The 18076-nt window shown below is 51.1% G+C and overlaps 7 protein-coding genes across 7 annotated transcripts; 4 read left to right on the forward strand and 3 right to left on the reverse strand.

The window, feature by feature from the left end:
- Positions 1-2707: 2707 nt before the first annotated feature.
- On the forward strand, positions 2708-4012 carry PtrM4_113700 (His-Phos-2 domain containing protein; the record flags this gene model as incomplete). Its single annotated transcript, XM_066108100.1, has 5 exons — positions 2708-3140; positions 3187-3282; positions 3327-3491; positions 3541-3873; positions 3975-4012. The coding sequence occupies 5 exons, from the start codon at positions 2708-2710 to the stop codon at positions 4010-4012; spliced, it is 1065 nt and encodes a 354-aa protein (XP_065961285.1).
- A 2289-nt stretch (positions 4013-6301) lies between these two features.
- Positions 6302-7960, reverse strand: PtrM4_113710 (mitochondrial-processing peptidase subunit beta; the record flags this gene model as incomplete). The annotated part of the gene is made up of 5 exons (XM_001934754.2): positions 6302-6692; positions 6743-7437; positions 7486-7563; positions 7617-7742; positions 7796-7960. The coding sequence occupies 5 exons, from the start codon at positions 7958-7960 to the stop codon at positions 6302-6304; spliced, it is 1455 nt and encodes a 484-aa protein (XP_001934789.2).
- Positions 7961-8242: 282 nt separating this feature from the next.
- PtrM4_113720 (CybS multi-domain protein) lies at positions 8243-8933 on the forward strand (the record flags this gene model as incomplete). Its single annotated transcript, XM_001934755.2, has 3 exons — positions 8243-8541; positions 8593-8712; positions 8768-8933. The coding sequence occupies 3 exons, from the start codon at positions 8243-8245 to the stop codon at positions 8931-8933; spliced, it is 585 nt and encodes a 194-aa protein (XP_001934790.1).
- Positions 8934-9886: 953 nt separating this feature from the next.
- PtrM4_113730 (uncharacterized protein) lies at positions 9887-10888 on the reverse strand (the record flags this gene model as incomplete). The annotated part of the gene is made up of 1 exon (XM_001934756.1): positions 9887-10888. The coding sequence occupies one exon, from the start codon at positions 10886-10888 to the stop codon at positions 9887-9889; it is 1002 nt and encodes a 333-aa protein (XP_001934791.1).
- A 795-nt stretch (positions 10889-11683) lies between these two features.
- Positions 11684-12687, reverse strand: PtrM4_113740 (14-3-3 multi-domain protein; the record flags this gene model as incomplete). Its single annotated transcript, XM_001934757.2, has 5 exons — positions 11684-11797; positions 11848-11918; positions 11969-12210; positions 12268-12574; positions 12627-12687. 5 exons carry the CDS (start codon positions 12685-12687, stop codon positions 11684-11686), a joined length of 795 nt encoding a protein of 264 aa, XP_001934792.1.
- A 1403-nt stretch (positions 12688-14090) lies between these two features.
- Positions 14091-14606, forward strand: PtrM4_113750 (ATPase inhibitor; the record flags this gene model as incomplete). Its single annotated transcript, XM_001934758.2, has 4 exons — positions 14091-14221; positions 14283-14348; positions 14431-14496; positions 14555-14606. 4 exons carry the CDS (start codon positions 14091-14093, stop codon positions 14604-14606), a joined length of 315 nt encoding a protein of 104 aa, XP_001934793.1.
- Positions 14607-16288: 1682 nt separating this feature from the next.
- PtrM4_113760 (GlpF, Glycerol uptake facilitator and related permease (Major Intrinsic Protein Family)) lies at positions 16289-17987 on the forward strand (the record flags this gene model as incomplete). Its single annotated transcript, XM_001934759.2, has 3 exons — positions 16289-16922; positions 16982-17464; positions 17518-17987. The coding sequence occupies 3 exons, from the start codon at positions 16289-16291 to the stop codon at positions 17985-17987; spliced, it is 1587 nt and encodes a 528-aa protein (XP_001934794.2).
- Between the last annotated feature and the right edge of the window lie 89 nt (positions 17988-18076).

Genomic DNA, 18076 nt, shown 5'->3' on the forward strand with positions numbered 1-18076 from the left:
GCTCAACTAGGCGGCACGCGGTGGTGGTGTGAATGGGCAGATGCTGGTGAGGTAGTACGCGCATGCACTATGAATGGACTTCCCCTTGTATGACTTTGTGTCCCAACCAAGATATACTAACCTACGTGCAAACTAATAGATATATTTTAGGCTGATTATGCAACCTGTTGTTTATACACGTTCGATCAACAAGCTAAAATGAAGAAAATCTGTAGGGATAATAAGGCTACGGCTAACAGCCGTGGAAGTTGCTAGAGAGGTGGCTGAGGCTGGGGGCTCACGGAAAAGATTGAGCTTTTCGGTTCGATTTCGATGCGGTTCACACGGGTTATATATAACTTGGGGAAGGGGACATCATCGCCTCTTTCAATGCTCCTAGCTTTTCAATCTCGTTGGACAGGGTTAGCCGTCAGCCAAGGACGTTGCATACAGCATAGGCCCTAACAATTCATGGTTCTTGCAAAGCCCACAATTGGGAAGCAAACGCGCTCCTAGCCTAGATAGGAATGAAAGCAGAGTGATAGCGAGTACCACAAGCTGCAATATTACCATTATCGAACATGACGACCATTGGTGAAGCTTTCACGTTTGGAGCCACTGCTTGCAAGTGATAGGTCTGCATTAGCACTGGCATCCGTGTTGGCATCTTTATCGCTTCATTGGTGAGAAGCTGAATGAGAGAATACATGTAGAAATACTTTTGCCTGTCGCCTGGCGGTTTCACAAGGAGCCTCAAAGCGGAGTTTGAAGCGTCGAACGCTATATGTCCTTGGTCCTGCTCCTGCCCTAGCCAGACGAACACTTGGTGCGCCCTAAACTACATCTTGCCCATTAGCACGACTTGTGCACTCCTAGGTATTCGTCTCATCCATGCAGATTGCGTCAATTTAGATGTAAGCCTTTTCAGGCAGGTGGACATGCCGCAAAGCCCACCATATATTGATAGAGCTCCGAACATACCTTTTCTAACTCATAACGATCGATCACGAGGCCTGAAGAAGTTGCAAGGAATAGTCACACCGACAGAACCCCCGAATGACGACGCGTCCCCTATAATGTCTCGATATATAGTCGTGTGTGCGTGTGCGAACATACCGCGAATGTCTCCGATTATTGATGCGAGAAATTATTTGGAATCGGATGTCATAAGGATGGGTCGATTCTTTTTGCTTTCAGTCATATCTCCGTAAGCCTCGTGTTTTTTTTTGGGAGACCGTGAGACGGAGTGCGCTACGGATGTCCGACCTATCCCCCAGGCTGACGACATTTCCCCGCGCAACTATAGCGCCGGACTGATTTCTTACCGCCTATCAGTGCGGGTGTCGAGTTTTACATGTTGACATGCAACCAGTTGGTCATTGTCCGGTGCCGTGTCTCATCTACGTCTGGAGTATGTCATGTCGCTGATTGCTGATGTGAACCGTCACGGCCAAGTCACATCGGCCGACGCGGTTTCTTATCGCCTCACAACTTCTGTTACTCGGCCCTTGCCTGGTTGAAGATCACCACTACCCCACTGCGGTCTGCAGGACGGTATTGATGCGGGTTGAGGGATAGCGTGTCGATCTTGAAGCGCTTCGCATCTGTCCATCCGTCGATATTTCAAGTAACATTTACCGGTGTGTGTGGGCACCAATTGGAGAAATCCGGATTCCAGTGCTTTATCTGGAGATGCGGAGACGGAGACTTAATATTGATACTATATCTGTCATGATGCTATATCTATCACTGGCGCTGGCAAGATGCCAGTATCAGCCCTCTCCCGGTGAACTATAACCAGGGACTACTTTTAGCCCGGTTGCGTGCTCGGTGGTCAAAACACCAGTTTCCCTACAAGCATCTCAAACGTTGGCTGGGATTTCGCGTTATTGAATTCCGTGGATGGATCGTTTCAAGTTGTCAAGTGTCAGGTCAAGTGTCAGGTCAAGTGTCAGGGATGTCAAGGCTGACTGCCTTCTCGGCATTGCGTCACTGAAATCAATTCGTGGCCCAAGCTCAAGCTTCTGCTCAAGCTGAACAATACAACCTCAGCATCGCGACTGGTGCTGCGGGAACCTTTTCGCGGAGATACCTTGTTTCCTTGTCTGATCGACTATTGATCTCTTTTGCCGTTGCTGAGTAAGAGCGCGCAGCTACCCCACCATGCACGGCATCATCGAGCTCTCGCTTCAGCTCCTCAACTCATTCCAGCCGGCCAATTTCGGTGCGTAATTTTAGGCTGACCAGCAACTTTACTTTTCCGGATCCTCCTGCGACTCGTGGTAAATTGGCTAATCCTGGGGAGGTCGTGCCGGAATCCAAGTGCCTCTGCAAGACCAAGATCATGTGCGCCGTAAGTACTACAATCTGACATGGTCATGACAGCCCAGAGTCACAAGGCTGGGCATCAACTGATCTTACATCAGCTACACCAGTGACAAAGTCCTCTGGGCTTCCGGACTACTTTGTGACTGATGATGGGCACTTTCAAGGTCCTACCCAGACTGGCTCAGCCCCGTTCCTTGCGCAGACCAATCTAGCGCCGTTTGCTGGTGTGTCTTACATACCCAACACGCCTCTTGAGACCCAAGTCCCTATTGTCGGCAATGTGGACAATAAGAACATTTTCCAGAGCCTTGCCAACATTAGTCCGTACTTTCCGAATCCACGCGGTTTCGGTGTCAATGAGTACCCAGTACCAGCTGGCACTAACGTGACATGGCTGAACATGGTACATCGGCATGGTAGCCGATACCCCGAAGTATCCGGGGAAGCCGCAGAAAGGACTCTGGGCAAGAAGCTCACTGATGCTGCGGGCAAGTTTACCGGACACGGGCCACTGTCGTTCCTCAACGACTGGAAGTTTTTGCTGGGTGCCGAGATCTTGGTGCCGAATGGGAAGCAGGAGCTGTTCACGTCGGGCACACTGCATTATTACCAATACGGTCATCTGTACCCAAACAATGGGAGCAAGATCGTTGTCAGGAGTACTACGCAGCGTCGCATGACGGAGTCTGCAGAGTACTTTTTGGCAGGTTTCTTTGGCTTGGGCTGGCCGCAAAACGCTACCTTGGAGTTGGCTATTGAGGCACCTGGCTTCAACAATACGTTGGCTGGTTACAAGCAATGCAATCATTCGAGCTGGCACATGGCTCGCGGAGGTATGCATGCTGTTTGATCATGTGTGTTTAGACTGACGCTATGTAGCCCTCATGGAGTGGGTTGGCGTGTACCTCCATGATGCCCATCAGAGGTTCAGAAGCAACCTTACTGGTGACCTTGATTGGACCATCAACGACACATGTAGGTCAAGTGATGTATTTCAAGTGTCAATCTGACCCTCCCAGACAATGCTCAAGCCTTGTGCTCCTACGAGACTGTCTCCCTAGGCTTTTCTCACTGGTGTGGTCTATTCACCTACGAGGAGTGGGAAGGCTACGAATATGCACTTGACATTGCATTCCAAGCCGGAACGGGTTTTGCGTCTCCCGTTGGACGAGCAATCGGCATTGGTACTACTCTTTCTCCCAAGATGAAAACAAGAAAACTAACCCTTCCAAGGCTATGTGGAAGAAGTCCTCGCCCGAATGCAACACCACGTCATAACGTCCCCCTCCGCCCAAATCAACATCACCCTCGACAACAACACCGTCACCTTCCCCGTAGACCAAAACCTAAACCTCGACTTCTCCCACGACGCCGGCATCCTAAGCATCCTCGTCGCCTTCGGCCTCACCCAATTCGCAGACATGCTACCAACTACACACATCAAACAGGACCGCGAGTTCATCCTCTCCCACCTGCAGCCCTTTGCCGGCCGCCTCGACATTGAAGTCATCAAAGCGCCTGCACCTGTGAACCCTAGACGCGGCGATAAGACGGTTTATCTTGAAGGTGGGCCGACTAGTTATGTGCATTTTATACTTAACCAGAGGACTATTCCGCTAGGGAGGAGTCATGAGGCGTGTGGGAAGAGGGACGATGGGTGGTGTGAGATGAGCGCTTTTCTAAAAGTCATGGAGAGGCAGATTGAGCTCGCGGATTATGACTACGCTTGCTTTGGGGAGTACGAGGAGCCGGGGTATGGGGATGTTAGGGATGGAAGGCCGATTGTACGGAAGGAGGTGTAGGTAGGCGTAGAGGTAGAGGTAGATATAATACGGGGTAGAGATAGTATACTTACTACAAATCATCGTACGAAATACCCCATTCTATGGGTGTGAGTCTGTATAAAAAAGAATCTATTCACTACCTACACCTCTCTCTCTCTATTCTCTATTCTCTATTCTCTATTCTCTATTCTCTATTCTCTATTCTCTCGCTGTAGTCACCACACATCCTTCTTCCTCCATCCTATTCCACCCAACCAATCCCACCAGACGCAACGCCACACAGATTAAGTTTAATCCCCGATGCGTCATGCAACCTCTCACCTATTAAACTCCCACCCTCACCCTTGCCTCCAAAATCACCGACGCTGATGTGCCGAATGCAGTATGCAGATTGTTGTATGCAGCTTGGTACAGGAAGGGTATAGTGGGGTGCTTCCTTCTGCATGGATGCAGATGTGTGGCTGGATTTAGTGGAGAGCCCACGAGGGTTCCGAGATAGCCGCGGGTTGTTGTTGGTTGTTGTTAGTGAGGGGTTGGAGTGGGAATAGAGGGATTTGGGTGTTGTTGGGTTGGGAGTGGGGTTGTGGTCGTGTGCTGCTATTCTAATGTAATGCTTTGTATGGGGTTTTTTGTTTAGGATTTGCTGTTTACTATCTATGCGTGTATATGTGTAATATGTGTGTATGTATATACCCCTCTATCTCTGTATTATGTACCCCTCCATGACATCTCATCTCTACATATATCGAACCGACGGTTTCAATCCGCTCTCTTCTGTTTGGTTGAACAGTAATAGCAACGACGTCAGTCAGTATCTGGTAGGCCTAAAACAAAAGGGAAACTAGAAAAGCTAAATAAGATCCACCTGCAAGGTCGAACAAAAGGGATTCGCAACATTGATATCTTGCTAACAATCCCAACAACCCCATTATCCATCCTGTATTTCGCGGTACCAGATTCCCCATCTCCATCCTCATCCCACCCCTATTTCCCTGTCCTACTCCATCTTCCCTGTTCTGTTCCGTTCCGTTCCGTTCTCTTCCGCCGCCGCTCCCTACTACTTACACTCCTCCCACATCCACCAAAGTACCGATATGCACTCAACACCCCCTTTCCACGCTACCTACCCTTTCCGTTCTCTTCCGCCTCATACTGTACGCGTACGCAAGTCTTAACCTCCAATACCAAGTACCGTGCCATGCCCCGTTCCTAGTAATTAGTCCGATTTTTTTTCCAGTACCGGATATCGCTGTCCCTTGGTAGCCAAGTACAAACGCATATACATGCTGTTCCTGGCATTAGGTTAGGGTTACGTATGTTGCCCATCATCATCACTGTCACCATGATCAGATTATCGTATTCGAGTCATACACAAACCATCACCGGTAACAAACACGGCACTTCCCCATGTATCCACCTTACCCTATCCCACCCAGTACCGTGTCGGTATCTCCCATCTACCCATTCATTCATTCCATATACGTTCCCCAGATGTCCATGTCACCTCACCACTTTCCCTACCCTAACCCCCTCCTCTTCCGACTGGTCCCGGCAATCAAACCCGCTCAATGATGAACATGCAAAAGCACTAGAACAGGAAAACCCCATCTCGCACAATGGCCAGCGCGTGCATGGGCAGTCAGACAGTACGTACTGTACATACCGGTGAATAAGGGTAATCAAGTAGACATGAGCATGGATCGGTAATATACAACCGTCTCATCCATCATCCGAAGATCATCACTCACTGCCTCGCTTGCATTTCTGTGTCAAAGGAAATGCAATTAGAAATCCAGAGAGTACTTACTATAGAGAGCAGGGATAGGATAGGACAGAGAAAAATGTCGCGTGTTTATACCCATTCAGCGCAATTCCCGCGTTTGCAACCACATACCATTCCATAATCTCACTGCCTTGTTTTCAACTACCGCTTTATGTTTACTCAATCAAACCATACATCGACCATTCCAACCATGCAAAGCAACGTGTCGTCGCCAATATTGATTCAATTAGATCGCAACAGTTGCTTCTCCAACTCAATCACGACATCAACAAACAAAGCAGCTGAAATATTTCCATATCGAATTTCATCCGACTAAAGTGTACACAAAATACATATCCTCTCTCTATGCTGTCTCCTCATCCCATCTCACATCCCCCCCTTCCCTTTCACAAACCCTCCTTACCCCCCTTATACATCTTACACCACTCTACGACAACATCCTACTCATATCATTCCTAATCCGATTATAATCCAGCAGCCCCTCAATCTGACCGACGGCCGAGACCGCCACATCCTTATCCCAAAGCCTGTTGCGAGCAAATTGCATCACATCCTTCTCCGAGATGCGACCAACGACGCGCTCAATCTCCTCTGGTGCTAACCGGCGACCGGTGGTGACGATTTGGCGACCAATGTCCTCTGCGACGGCCGTGGTGCCGTCGAGGGCGAGGAGGAGCGAGGCTTTGAGTTGGGCTTTGGCGCGCTCCACTTCGGCGGACGTCACGTTCATCGAGAGGCGGGTCCATTCGCGAAGGGTGAAGTGGACGAGGTCGTCGAGTTGGGTGAGGTTGGAGCTGGTTAGGTAGATGCCCCAGAGACTGTTGGGGGTTAGTGTGGTTATATTTGATGTTGGCTGGTCGCGACTTACCCAGTGTCCGAGTAGCTGGTGGAGAAGCTCATGAAGCTGTTGGCCAGAGCATTCTGCGAGACAAAGTTGCTGAGCTTGCTGCCAAGGTAGTCTGAGGTGCCCATGGCACGGTCCCAGTTACCGACAATAGCTTGTGTGACGAGAGCAGTGAAGTAGTCGGGGTCGCTCCAGCTCACACCCTCGACAGCAATGGCAATGTTGGCGGTACCCATGGTGTCGTCACGGAGGCGGACTTCTGATCCAATAAAGTCGGGCTTCTGCTTCTGCTCAGCCGCGAGAGACTTGGCAGAGTAGTCCTGGGGCTCGGCGGGTAGGTTGGCAAAGTACTTTTCGGCAAGCTCGACCAATTGCTCGTGAGGAATGCCACCAGCACCAACGAGAACCATGCGGTCGGCAGTGTAGTTGGTCTTGATGTAGTTTTCGAGGTCGGCGCGCTGGATGCTCTGAATGTTCTCCTTGGGTCCGAGAATGGTGCGGCCGAGGGGCTGGCCCTGGAAAGCAGTGGCGTGTAGGTGATCGAAAACAACCTCTTCAAGCTGCTTGTCGACTTCTTCCTGCTCGCGGAGAATGACATCACGCTCGCGCTCAATAGCCTGGGCCTCGAGCTTGGAGTTTTGGAGGATATCGGAGAGAATGTCGACGGCAGCCGGGACGTCATTGTTGAAGGCCTTGGCGTAGTAGACGGTGTTTTCGCGCTGTCCTTATCAACACACATTCTATATCAACACAATTTCCGCACATACCGAAGTGTAGGCGTTGAGATGGCCGCCCATGTTTTCTATCTCGAGTTCCAATTGCTGCTGTGTGCGCTTCTGGGTACCCTGTTGCCCGCATCAGCTTCCTGTGTACTCCGTCTGCCATTGGGACGTCCTACCTTGAAAGCAAGGTGCTCGAGGAAGTGTGCAGTTCCGTTGGTCTCGTCTGTCTCGGCGCGGCTACCAGCATCAATCCACACACCAACGGTCGATGTCTGGGCCCATGGAGAGTGTTCGGTAGCAATCTGCGCAGTCGGGTCAATTGCAGCCCTCTCATGTTTCATCGTGTCCAGCCTACCGTGAAGCCATTGCCAAGTGTCGTCGACTCAGTCTTTGCGCCGTAGGAGACGGGCGTGGCCAGGCCGCGGGTCAAGGGCGAGGCTCTCGATGTCTTTACGGCATTGATGGCGGCGCGGGAGCGCATCGATTGCCGCAGGTTGAGTGCGAGCCGGCGGGAAGCCATTGCGTGTGCTCGCTGTGGCTTTTTGTATGGGAGATGGGGCTTAGATGGGGTTGGGGTTGGGTTCGTCGAGCTGCAGCTTGGCCAAGGTGAAGTCGATGATGGGTGAAATCTGCTGTTCGGAATTTCCCGGCCCCGCCCGCTGGCCAATGAGCGCATTGGTGTTGACGACAATGCCATATCCTCGGCAGAGTGTCGTCGAAACACCAGTTCGTCCCGATACTGCAGCTTGCGACCTTTAACCCCCTCCAAGCTGAAGTAGACGTATAGACGTAAACTGCAGATATGGCTTCCTCTCTACGTCCCGGGCTCTTCAGGCAAGTCTGCGCAAAGCCTCAATCATCGCAGCGCATGCTATCAACCTCCACCACCTCCACCATCAATCGCCCGCTCGCCCAACAGCTACGACCAGCATTCCAGCGCTCAGTCATCCAGCAATCCACACGCATTGCCGCCTTCCACGCTACCCAGCGCAACGCCATCTTGCCCCCACTACCCCAGAAGATTGTCGGTACCGCAAACGACCCCACGCCCGTACCCGACCCAGACTACACGCACGGAAGTTACCACTGGAGCTTTGAGAGGTGCGACATATCACGTGTCCTATTGTATCTACAACTAATAATCTGACCTAGAATCGTCTCTGCTGGTCTCATTCCCCTAACCGTTGCGCCCTTCGCCGCTGGCTCGCTGAACCCTGTAACCGACTCCATCCTCTGCGCTCTTCTGGTAGTCCACTCGCACATTGGTTTTGAGTAAGAACTCCTTGTTTCACATACGTACATCTATAGCTATATTAACAACCCTCAGATCATGCATCATCGATTACTTCCCCAAGAAGCGCGTCCCCAAGACTCGCGCGGCCGCCAATTGGGCTCTTCGCGCTGGAACCGTCGCCCTCGGTCTTGCGCTCTACTCGTTCGAGACGAACGATGTTGGTATTACCGAGGCTGTTGTTAGGCTGTGGCATGCATAAGCGGGTTTGGGATGTATGAATAAATACAAGCATATTGAGTGATTTTACATGAAATACATTGGAACGATGATTTCGTTATTAGTGGTGTGTTTTGTGATTGTGTTATAGTCTTCATCCCTCATGTTATTCTGATTGTTCTCCTGAAGACTATCTATTTGATCCGTTCGAACGATTTCAAAGGAACAGGAAAGTTTGCACAAAGTGAACCATTGATCCTTTTATCCTAGAAACCCTACTCAACCCCCTTCCACGCACACAGGTCGATGTCCCACCACTCCGTCACCACTATTCTCGATACGATGTCATTGCCTGAAAGAATTGATGTTGTGGGATGTAAAGTGGACGATGACGAGGTTTAAGATTAGATTAGATTGGATTGGATTGAATATATAGGGTGATAGTAGTAGTTACTAGATTTGTAGACTGAGGGGGGGAATGAGGAGAGGGAGGTATCTGGGAGATATGTGGAGATAGAGGATAGATAAGGTGGAGTTTGGGAGTTAGGTTTAGGAAGCGGGATGGTTAGGTTAGTATTGTTAGGGTTATGCTTGTGCTTATGCTTGGTGTTTTGCCGAATTTAAGGATAGGGTTCACATTGCAAATAGGTTACGAATCCTGGGTATCAAAGGTAGAAAGTGGTGTGTGGTGTGTGAGAAAGAGAGGAAGAAACCGTCTAGGGCTAGTCGGAAGGTGAAGCATATGAGTTCATTGCCTGGGGTTTACACTACCAGGTAGAGTTCGAAACGAGTGATTTAGCACTCAATAACAAACACACCATAATAGATGTATACACCGCCATCAGTGTACATGAACTGACAGAATACCAAAGCATACTTGATTCAAGAATGCCAGTGCTTCTATTCTCAACAACGAGGGCAAGCTTCCCTTGTACACCAAAGTCTACCAAACAGCTGTTATTGTATGACCAAAAAACCTTGATATCCGGAGTGTACCTATAAGTGGCCGTTTGCCTGCTGTCTCAAAAACCATGTCCAAGCATCCTCCTCCTCAGGCTCCTCCAAGGGATCCTCAGTATTCCACACATCATCCCATCTTCTCGGGTGGCGCTCCACCGTGATGGTCGTGCTTCTTTCAAGCACAGCCCAAGCGGGGGGATCAAGGCTCATGTCCCAAAACCGATCATTCTCGCTATATTCTTCCTTCACTGTGGACTTGATATCGCGTCGCCTGGAAAACTTGCCCGGGGGCGCCAAGTATGTTTTAATCCGCGCCAGGGCCTTTTTCTCCTCACCCCTAAGCACACCTATAGCCCGGATCCGTTTCGGATTCCATTGTCGTAGGAAGTCGGGGGCGAAGTCGAAGACGCGACAGCAGACTATCGGACAAAAGGCTTCGCTGACATCCAACTCGAGCTTATCAAGTTGGCATTGAATTGACAGCAACCTTTGGCTCGCACCCCGCCATTCCCTTGCCAGGCTGTCATGCGAATAATGATGTGCTTCCAGCATGCGGCTGAAATGAAACGACGACTTGAATCTATGGTACATGTTGTGGACACCTGGATTACGACTCGAGTCGAGCTGGTTCCATGAACTAGAACCCATCATGAAAGGGATATCGTGCCGTTGAGTATAGCTGATGCTGAGATTCTTGAGGTTTTTGCTCTGAGCCGAGAAGCATGGGCGAGGTTGTCGAGCATTCTGAGCGAATGAAAAGGTTTGGGGTAGAACGAATAGGTTCTTGGTGAGATACTCATATTCGGCCTCTTTGTGTATCAGCTTGCAAACGAGGAAGATTGATAGTGACGGAGTCGCGTATTTTTTACAGCCCCAGAATCGGAGATAGCCAGACCGTTCGCGTATGTTTGGCGAATAGAAGACCTTGCCAACCACTACGAAGTACTTGTAAATTTTGACTCTTATCTCGGACGGTAACTTCAGGAAGGGAAATGGTGCCGGGATAGTTGGGTCAATGGGGGTGGAAGTTGACGCCATAGCTGGCAGCCGACCTGGGATTTTTTGTCACTTTTTGAACTGATCGACCATCGTATATGAGTCAAGAATAATGTTGTGCTTACCTGACAATAGGATGAACTGGCGATTGACGAAAGAAGAAGTGGGGTAATATATTCCGATGGAGACTAGACTCTCGTTGAGAATGGCGAGTGGATGGGATGTAGAAACTATGGTGGAAAGAGAAACGATAGTAATAACAGTGACAAGCGACGTAAGTAGTCCATAGAATGTGTGCGTCCTTGTCTTCTGTGCAGTGTTGACTTGGAAGGCGCCATGAGGCCGTCACCAGGAGCACGTTGTTACAGGAAACAGCTATCAACCCCTTCGGCCTTGCCCTAAAGCCATATCGAGTTAGTAGTTTAATACATGCACCGCATACAACCGTGTATCAAATGGCTTTGGATATAGTCTTTGTTATCAAGTCTTCTAAAGGGATTGTAGGGAAAGCAAAACCATGAGCCACCAGACACTCCCTAGCTGCGCAAAAGACGTCGATGTCAACACCCAACTTGTACTCATCAAAACTTGAGCCTTGAAGGTCAGACAAGGACTCGTACAAGACACATGTAGGATATGGACAGTGGCAAAAAAGTGTAACGTGGGCTGTAGACGGGATGAGAATTCGAAGTCTAACAAAGCGCGTCCGGCCTGAAGCACCCTAGGATATATCCTCTATTCCACTAGGAAATGATGGGCGTGGTATCATTTACCTTTACCAAGATGCACCATACCATTAACCCCTGCCATTTTTGCGTCTGATATGGGATTTTCGATTTATGCCTTGGCGTCAGCGGGAGCCTCGCTGCTCTCAGCCTTGGGCGCGTCGGTAGCGGGCTCGGCGGCGGGCGCGTCACCGGAAGGCTCAGCCTCGGACGATGTCCAGAGGGTCTGAAACAGTTAGTACATGCATGAGCGGGGAGTGGGGATCAAGAACTTACAAGGTTGTCCCGGAGGAGTTGCATGATGAGTGTAGAGTCCTTGTAGCTCTCCTCGGAGAGAGTGTCAAGCTCTGCGTACTTGTTAGCCACGCCTTTAACGGCTTCAAGAGTTTGCACATACCAGCAATGGCGTCATCGAACGCCTGCTTGGCGAGCTGGCAAGCCTGGTCGGGCGAGTTGAGGATCTCGTAGTAGAAAACGGAGAAGTTCAGGGCAAGTCCGAGGCGGATGGGGTGGGTAGGAGCAAGGTTGGAGGCAGCAACATCAGTGGCAGCCTTGTAAGCCTCAAGGGACTTGTCGGCAGACGTCTTGCGCTTGTCACCAACGGCAAACTCGGCAAGGTAACGGTGGTAGTCGCCCTTCCTGGGTGAAGTAGAGTGGTTAGCGACATCAGGCGGTCAGCAAATCAGGGGCATTTACATCTTGTGGTAGAAAACCTTGGACTCGCCGCTCTCAGCAGAGGGGATCAGGTGGCCATCGAGGCACTCGAGGATGTCCTCGCAGATCTTGGCCAATTCGGCCTCGATCTTCTGGCGGTACTCCTTGATAAGGGTGACCTGGGTCTCGTTGCCCTTGGACTCCTCTTTCTGTTCGATTGAGGTGACGATTCTCCAGGACGCGCGGCGAGCACCGATGACGTTCTTATAAGCAACGGAAAGAAGATTTCGCTCTTCGACGGAAAGCTCCTGGTCTGCGGAGGCGACAGCCTTCATGTTCTCAACCATCTCTACCGGAGCGGGTTAGCCAATGCCGTCGCAACTCCTTGTCGATGCGCTTACCCTCATAACGCTCGGCCTGTTCGGCCAGCTTGGCCAGGTAAACGGAGTCTTCGTAACCCATGGTAAAGTGTGGTCTGTGAAAAGCGCGGTTAGTCCATGTAAGCCCAACTCAAAGCGCGCAACAGGTGCGATCAGGCGTTATCGCAATTGTAGAGCAACGGGGCCCTCAGCATTCGCTATGGCACTGCTCGCAAAACAGACGGCCTTGCTGGCGCCATGGCTTGCTTTACGTGTTGCGTTGGTGACCTCGGAGGGGCGGCAAGTGGAGCTACGCCAATTGCTTGCGTAGCCTTTGCACCTGCCAGCAGAGGGCGCAAGGAGGGGCGGCGAGAGCTATCACGGCTCTCCAAACAGGACACCAACAAACGCCGGCTGCGACGAGAGCGATGCGGGGAGTCGAAGCAAGCGATTTCGAGAGCCGGCCATGCTGATGCGAGCGAGCGACTTTGTTGCGGCTGCTGAGGGCGCAAATTGCACCGGTCCAGGGACCTGGGGGTGGTGACGAAATGCGGTGGAGCACTTACGGGAAGAAAAGCTGGTATGACGGGTGTGAGTGAGCAAAAGCGTGGGTGGGTGGGAGAGGGTGACGAGCGGGTAGACAAGAAAGCGATGTGCAGGAGTTTTGTTCAACGGCGGCTTGTGGTTGAGTTATCAGAGGAGGGGACTTTGGAGGGAGAGAAGCCGATTCCGCTTGGCGTCGATCACGCCTGCCTATCCTTGGTTGTTTCACACGGCCCAGAACAGGCGCGACCTCTCACTCTGACAGGCGAACAGCATGGCCGTCACCGCCTGAGCGGCCCATTCACTGTCCGACTCGCGCCTGCTGCTCAACCGTCTCTCGAGTGCTTGGTCGACGACGATAGAATACCCTGCGACCCTTTCCATGACTGCTCGACCACACTTTGCACGGGAATTGGGCATCACGTTTGGTCCTCAGGCACATACATTGGCTCTGATCACGCGCCGGTCGGATTCTTTAGTCCTGATACCTAGGTACCGGTAGCCCGAATTACACACTTACCAATGAAAGCAACGTGCAACATGTGAAGCCTACTACAAACATCAACGAGCACAACTCGCCTTCATAACCCGCGTTTCCATGACTGTACATGTGGCTATGTAGACACAGATACCCACGGACCACGAGATGGATCTGACAAGTACACAACACAGTAATAATCATCTCCAAGCGTACAGCCCCTTACGCTCGGCCCAGTCAGACACAGCATCTCTCGTATCCCATCCAGCCCCTTTGCTCCCAACCGGGCACGTAGCGTAGCCTGCAGCCATGGCCAAAACCTGCCTGGCATCACGTGCTGTCAACCTATGACGCACTTGTTCGAGAGGTCCAAGCTCCTCAAGCCTTCAACACCACAGGTCACCCCATCACACCACCACACACGCCGTCGAATATAGTCACCCAGAGACGCCTCAAATCCCTAATTGCTCCAACAACCCGCTATAATGCTCCGCACATCCATCATCAAGAGCGCGCGCTCAATTGCCGCTCCCCGTTACTTCTCCGCTTCTGCTCTCCGCATGTCTGCGGGCGCCACTGGTTCTGGTTCATCAAGGCCTACAGGATCCGCCGGCGGGTAAGTGGAAGCCTAATCTGAAATTTTAAAATTCGAAGATGCAAACTGACCGCATTACCAGTGATGCCTTCACCAAGCGCGAGGCAGCTAGCGAGGAGCTCTACATCCGTCAAGAAGAGAAGGCCAAGTACGCTGCCCCACGACATTCACCTCCAACACCTACGATGCATGGGAGATGATATTCAAAGCAAAACACTGACGGAATATAGGCTTCTGGCCATCAAGGAAAAGCTAAAGCAGCAGAGGCAGCACATGGAGGACCTCGACAAGCACATGTTAGTAAACCCTTCGCCTCCATTGGCCCGGAAACGAGCACATCTGACAACAACACAGCGACGACGTTATTAGGGAATCTGAGGCCTCTGGCCAGGGCGAGCAGAAGTAAGCTCAGCTCAGCGCTTACGGTAACCACGGACTGCCCATGCGTCATATTACCTGTGAAAAATAAAATAAACACAAACTACATTGAACAGCTTGCAACTTCACCCTCGGCACAATGTGGAGATACTGCATACTGAGGCTGACGTGCTGTTTGCTTTTTCTCAGCATAACTGCTTCCGTCTAATGTTGCAAGGTTCAAATCGTCATAGGCCTATTTTAATACTCACCAAGGATTCACAGCTCGGCCGAAACTATCCACTCTCCGTGTGAGGTCTGCTTTACTCATTGTATTGACAGCTAGGTTCAAATTTCTGGTTTTGTGTGTTGGCACGGCCTCATACTCTCCCGCTGCCGTGTATCGATGCAAAGTATCGCCGAAGTGTAAAAGAAAGGTCCGGCAGTCTGCGGATAGTCGTCATTCGAGAGGACAACCTGCTTGTAGACTTTTACGAGCACTGCAGAGAGCCCACAGTGGTCCAGCCATGGTCCGACACTTGACCGCAATAGAACACTCGCCGTCTTCTTGTTAACCCCGCAGGCTTCGACGGCAACGGATCCTCGTGTTGTTTGCTTCTGTCGTCAATGATTGACCGCCACCAACTTCATTCTGACGCCGCCATATGCAACTTCTATCAACGTACATCGTTTCTTGCAGGTGGTGTGTGTACCTCACCCGTCGGATTCTCCAATTCGCTTTGATGGCTTCATCACGATTGAGCACATTGTCTAATCTGCCAAGTCGAGTAGTGTTGAAGCCCAACGTTATGCTCGGAATTCGGGCTCTCTGTGACACTAGACACGCCTGAAAGCCTAGGCTATTCCGCATCCGCTATTGTCGGGCCATTTAAAGTGTCCCTGGTGTCCGCGCAGCTGGGTGTTTTACCTTCGTAGGTAGATCAGGTACCAGGGTCCAAATGGATACCTGGAAGCAGGGATTTCCCGCCCGCACGGGAACATCAACACCAAGATAGATCTCAGAACTAAGCGACGCGACCACAAACATCCCGGTTGCAGCTACATGTACAAGCGACTACCATGGCTACGGACGTGTCGGATGAGAATCCCGCGGCCTTGTTCCATCTTCTAATTCGTCAAATACAATCGTCCGTATAACTACCCGAGCTGTCTCAGCTTCAAAATCGCGCTTGCATGTACCCACTAGGAATGCATGCTTTTCTGACATGCTTTCCCTTGTCATCAGCATGTTTCCTTTATTTTTTGCTGTGTCAAGGGTCAGTAAACGACGTCATATTTGTTATTGCTTGGACTTGGATATGACAATCCTGGATCTGAAGTCTACCCGTTGCTGCCATCGAGTAGGAAAGCACGGTCAAAGGGTCGCTTTGCGCCGAGACGAACGCGGGAAGAAGACACTGGGCCAGATTAGTATGTCGAGGGAAGTTGGTCGGTAGTTCTGTTCAGGGTCCTCACCGTCTCCCAAGGCTACGAGCATATATGATCTTTGACATCCCTCTTACACAGCATATCAACCAAACCTCATCAACATCCCCAAGCTAATTTTACTACTCAATCACCTATACCTCGCTCGAACCATCTGAGCATTATCGCATCCTGAAAGAAGTTTCCAATCTCTCCGATCTAGCCAGTCCCAATAACACACATTTACTCTCCTCTGGTACCCTCTATATCGCCAATCCAGCAGGTACCTCCTCTCAGCTCGCCTAAATGGCGCAAACTAGTCCTCTTCCTCAGTTCTACGGACAACAACTTCCAGATGGCACAATAATTGAGTCCCCACCACCTAATACTCGCACATCCCTAGACTCAAGGCGAGATCTCTTGCGTCTTCCCATCCAGCCACACCCAGCGCATATTGATCCCTCCATGGATCCTGGATCACCTGCTGCGGCAGCAACTAGGCAATCAAACAACAACCTTGGAATCACACCCATGCGCCCTCAACGTCAATCCAATGCTGTACCTTTCAGCCCAGGACAGCAGCGCATGGCTTATGTAGAGGATTACTCGGATGAAGATGAGCAGGAACGAGTGATTTACCGTCGTCGCTCCAACCGACCTCACCAGAAACCTCCCGCCTCGTACAACAACTACGCTGAACAAAATTCGAGATACGGACCACTACCCAGGAACAGTGTTGATCAAAGTGTGCACCCAGGATACAGTTCTCCGCCCAGCAAACCTAATTACGAAATGTACTATCCGAATTACGACGACTATGGGCGACGTGTCATTTACACGGGAGGCGCTGGAGGTGGTAGACCACCACCACCACCTCACAGGCCGGAGAGTGTGATGAGGCTACCCTGGGCCATCTGGATGGGAAGTAATGCCAAGAACCGTAAGTTACACACATGAGAAGCACATACACGATGCCTTTTACTAACACATGAAATACAGACTTTGTAGCTTTCGTTGGCGAATTTGTAGGAACAACAATGTTTCTGTTCTTCGCCTTCTCAGGCACCCAAGTCGCAAACATTGGGTCCAGTGCAGCGTCATCGGAAAACACAACCACTGGTCAGGCTTCGGGCTTCTCGCCAATTGTTCTGCTGTACATTGCCATTGTCTTTGCGTTTTCCCTCATGGTCAACGTCTGGGTTTTCTTTCGTATCTCTGGTGGCTTGTTCAACCCTGCTGTCACGTTTGCCATGTTGCTCTGCCGTGCGCTGAGCCCGATCCGCGCCTTTTTGTTGCTAGCAGCACAGATTCTGGGTAGTATCTTCGCAAGCTGGCTGGTGTCAATACTATTCCCGACGGATTTCAACGTACGAACTACGCTGGGAAGCGGCACGAGTTTGGTACAAGGAGTCTTCATCGAAGCCATCTTAACAGCCGAACTGGTCTTTACCATTTTCATGCTTGCAAAGGAGAAACACAAAGGTATGTCATCTCCCCTCGCTCTTCTTCACTCCAGGAACTAACAACCACCCCAGCAACCTTCATCGCGCCCGTCGGCATCGGCCTCGCCCTCTTCATCGCCGAACTCGTAGGCGTCTACTACACAGGCGGCAGTCTCAACCCCGCGCGCTCCTTCGGGCCCTGCGTCATAACCGGCGTCTTCGACGTCGAGCACTGGATCTACTGGATCGGGCCCGGCATGGGCGCCATCATCGCAGTCGTCTTCTACAAGATCATCAAGGTGCTCGAGTACGAAGTCGCTAACCCGGGCCAAGACGACGACGATAAAGACCAGGAGGAAAAAGAGGTGCTGGAGAAAGAAGCGAGACGACCGAGTGTGGATGCTGCTGCTGCTGCGGAGCGGTCGTCGCCTCGCCATATGAGTATTGATGTGGAGAGGTCGGGGGCGATGGGCTCGGGTGGGGTTATGGTTATGACGAGGAAGAAGAGTAGGGGGGATAGGGATGGTCAGGGGTTTGCGGGGAGGGGGAGGGATGTCTATTAGGGGGATTGCTGGGGGGGAGTGTGGTTCGGGATGGTTGATGGTAATGATGATGATGATGATGATGTGGGATGGGGTTTGTCTGGGACGAG

Source organism: Pyrenophora tritici-repentis, chromosome 6 (genome assembly GCF_003171515.1).
Source record: "Pyrenophora tritici-repentis strain M4 chromosome 6, whole genome shotgun sequence".
NCBI classification, from domain to species: domain Eukaryota; kingdom Fungi; phylum Ascomycota; class Dothideomycetes; order Pleosporales; family Pleosporaceae; genus Pyrenophora; species Pyrenophora tritici-repentis.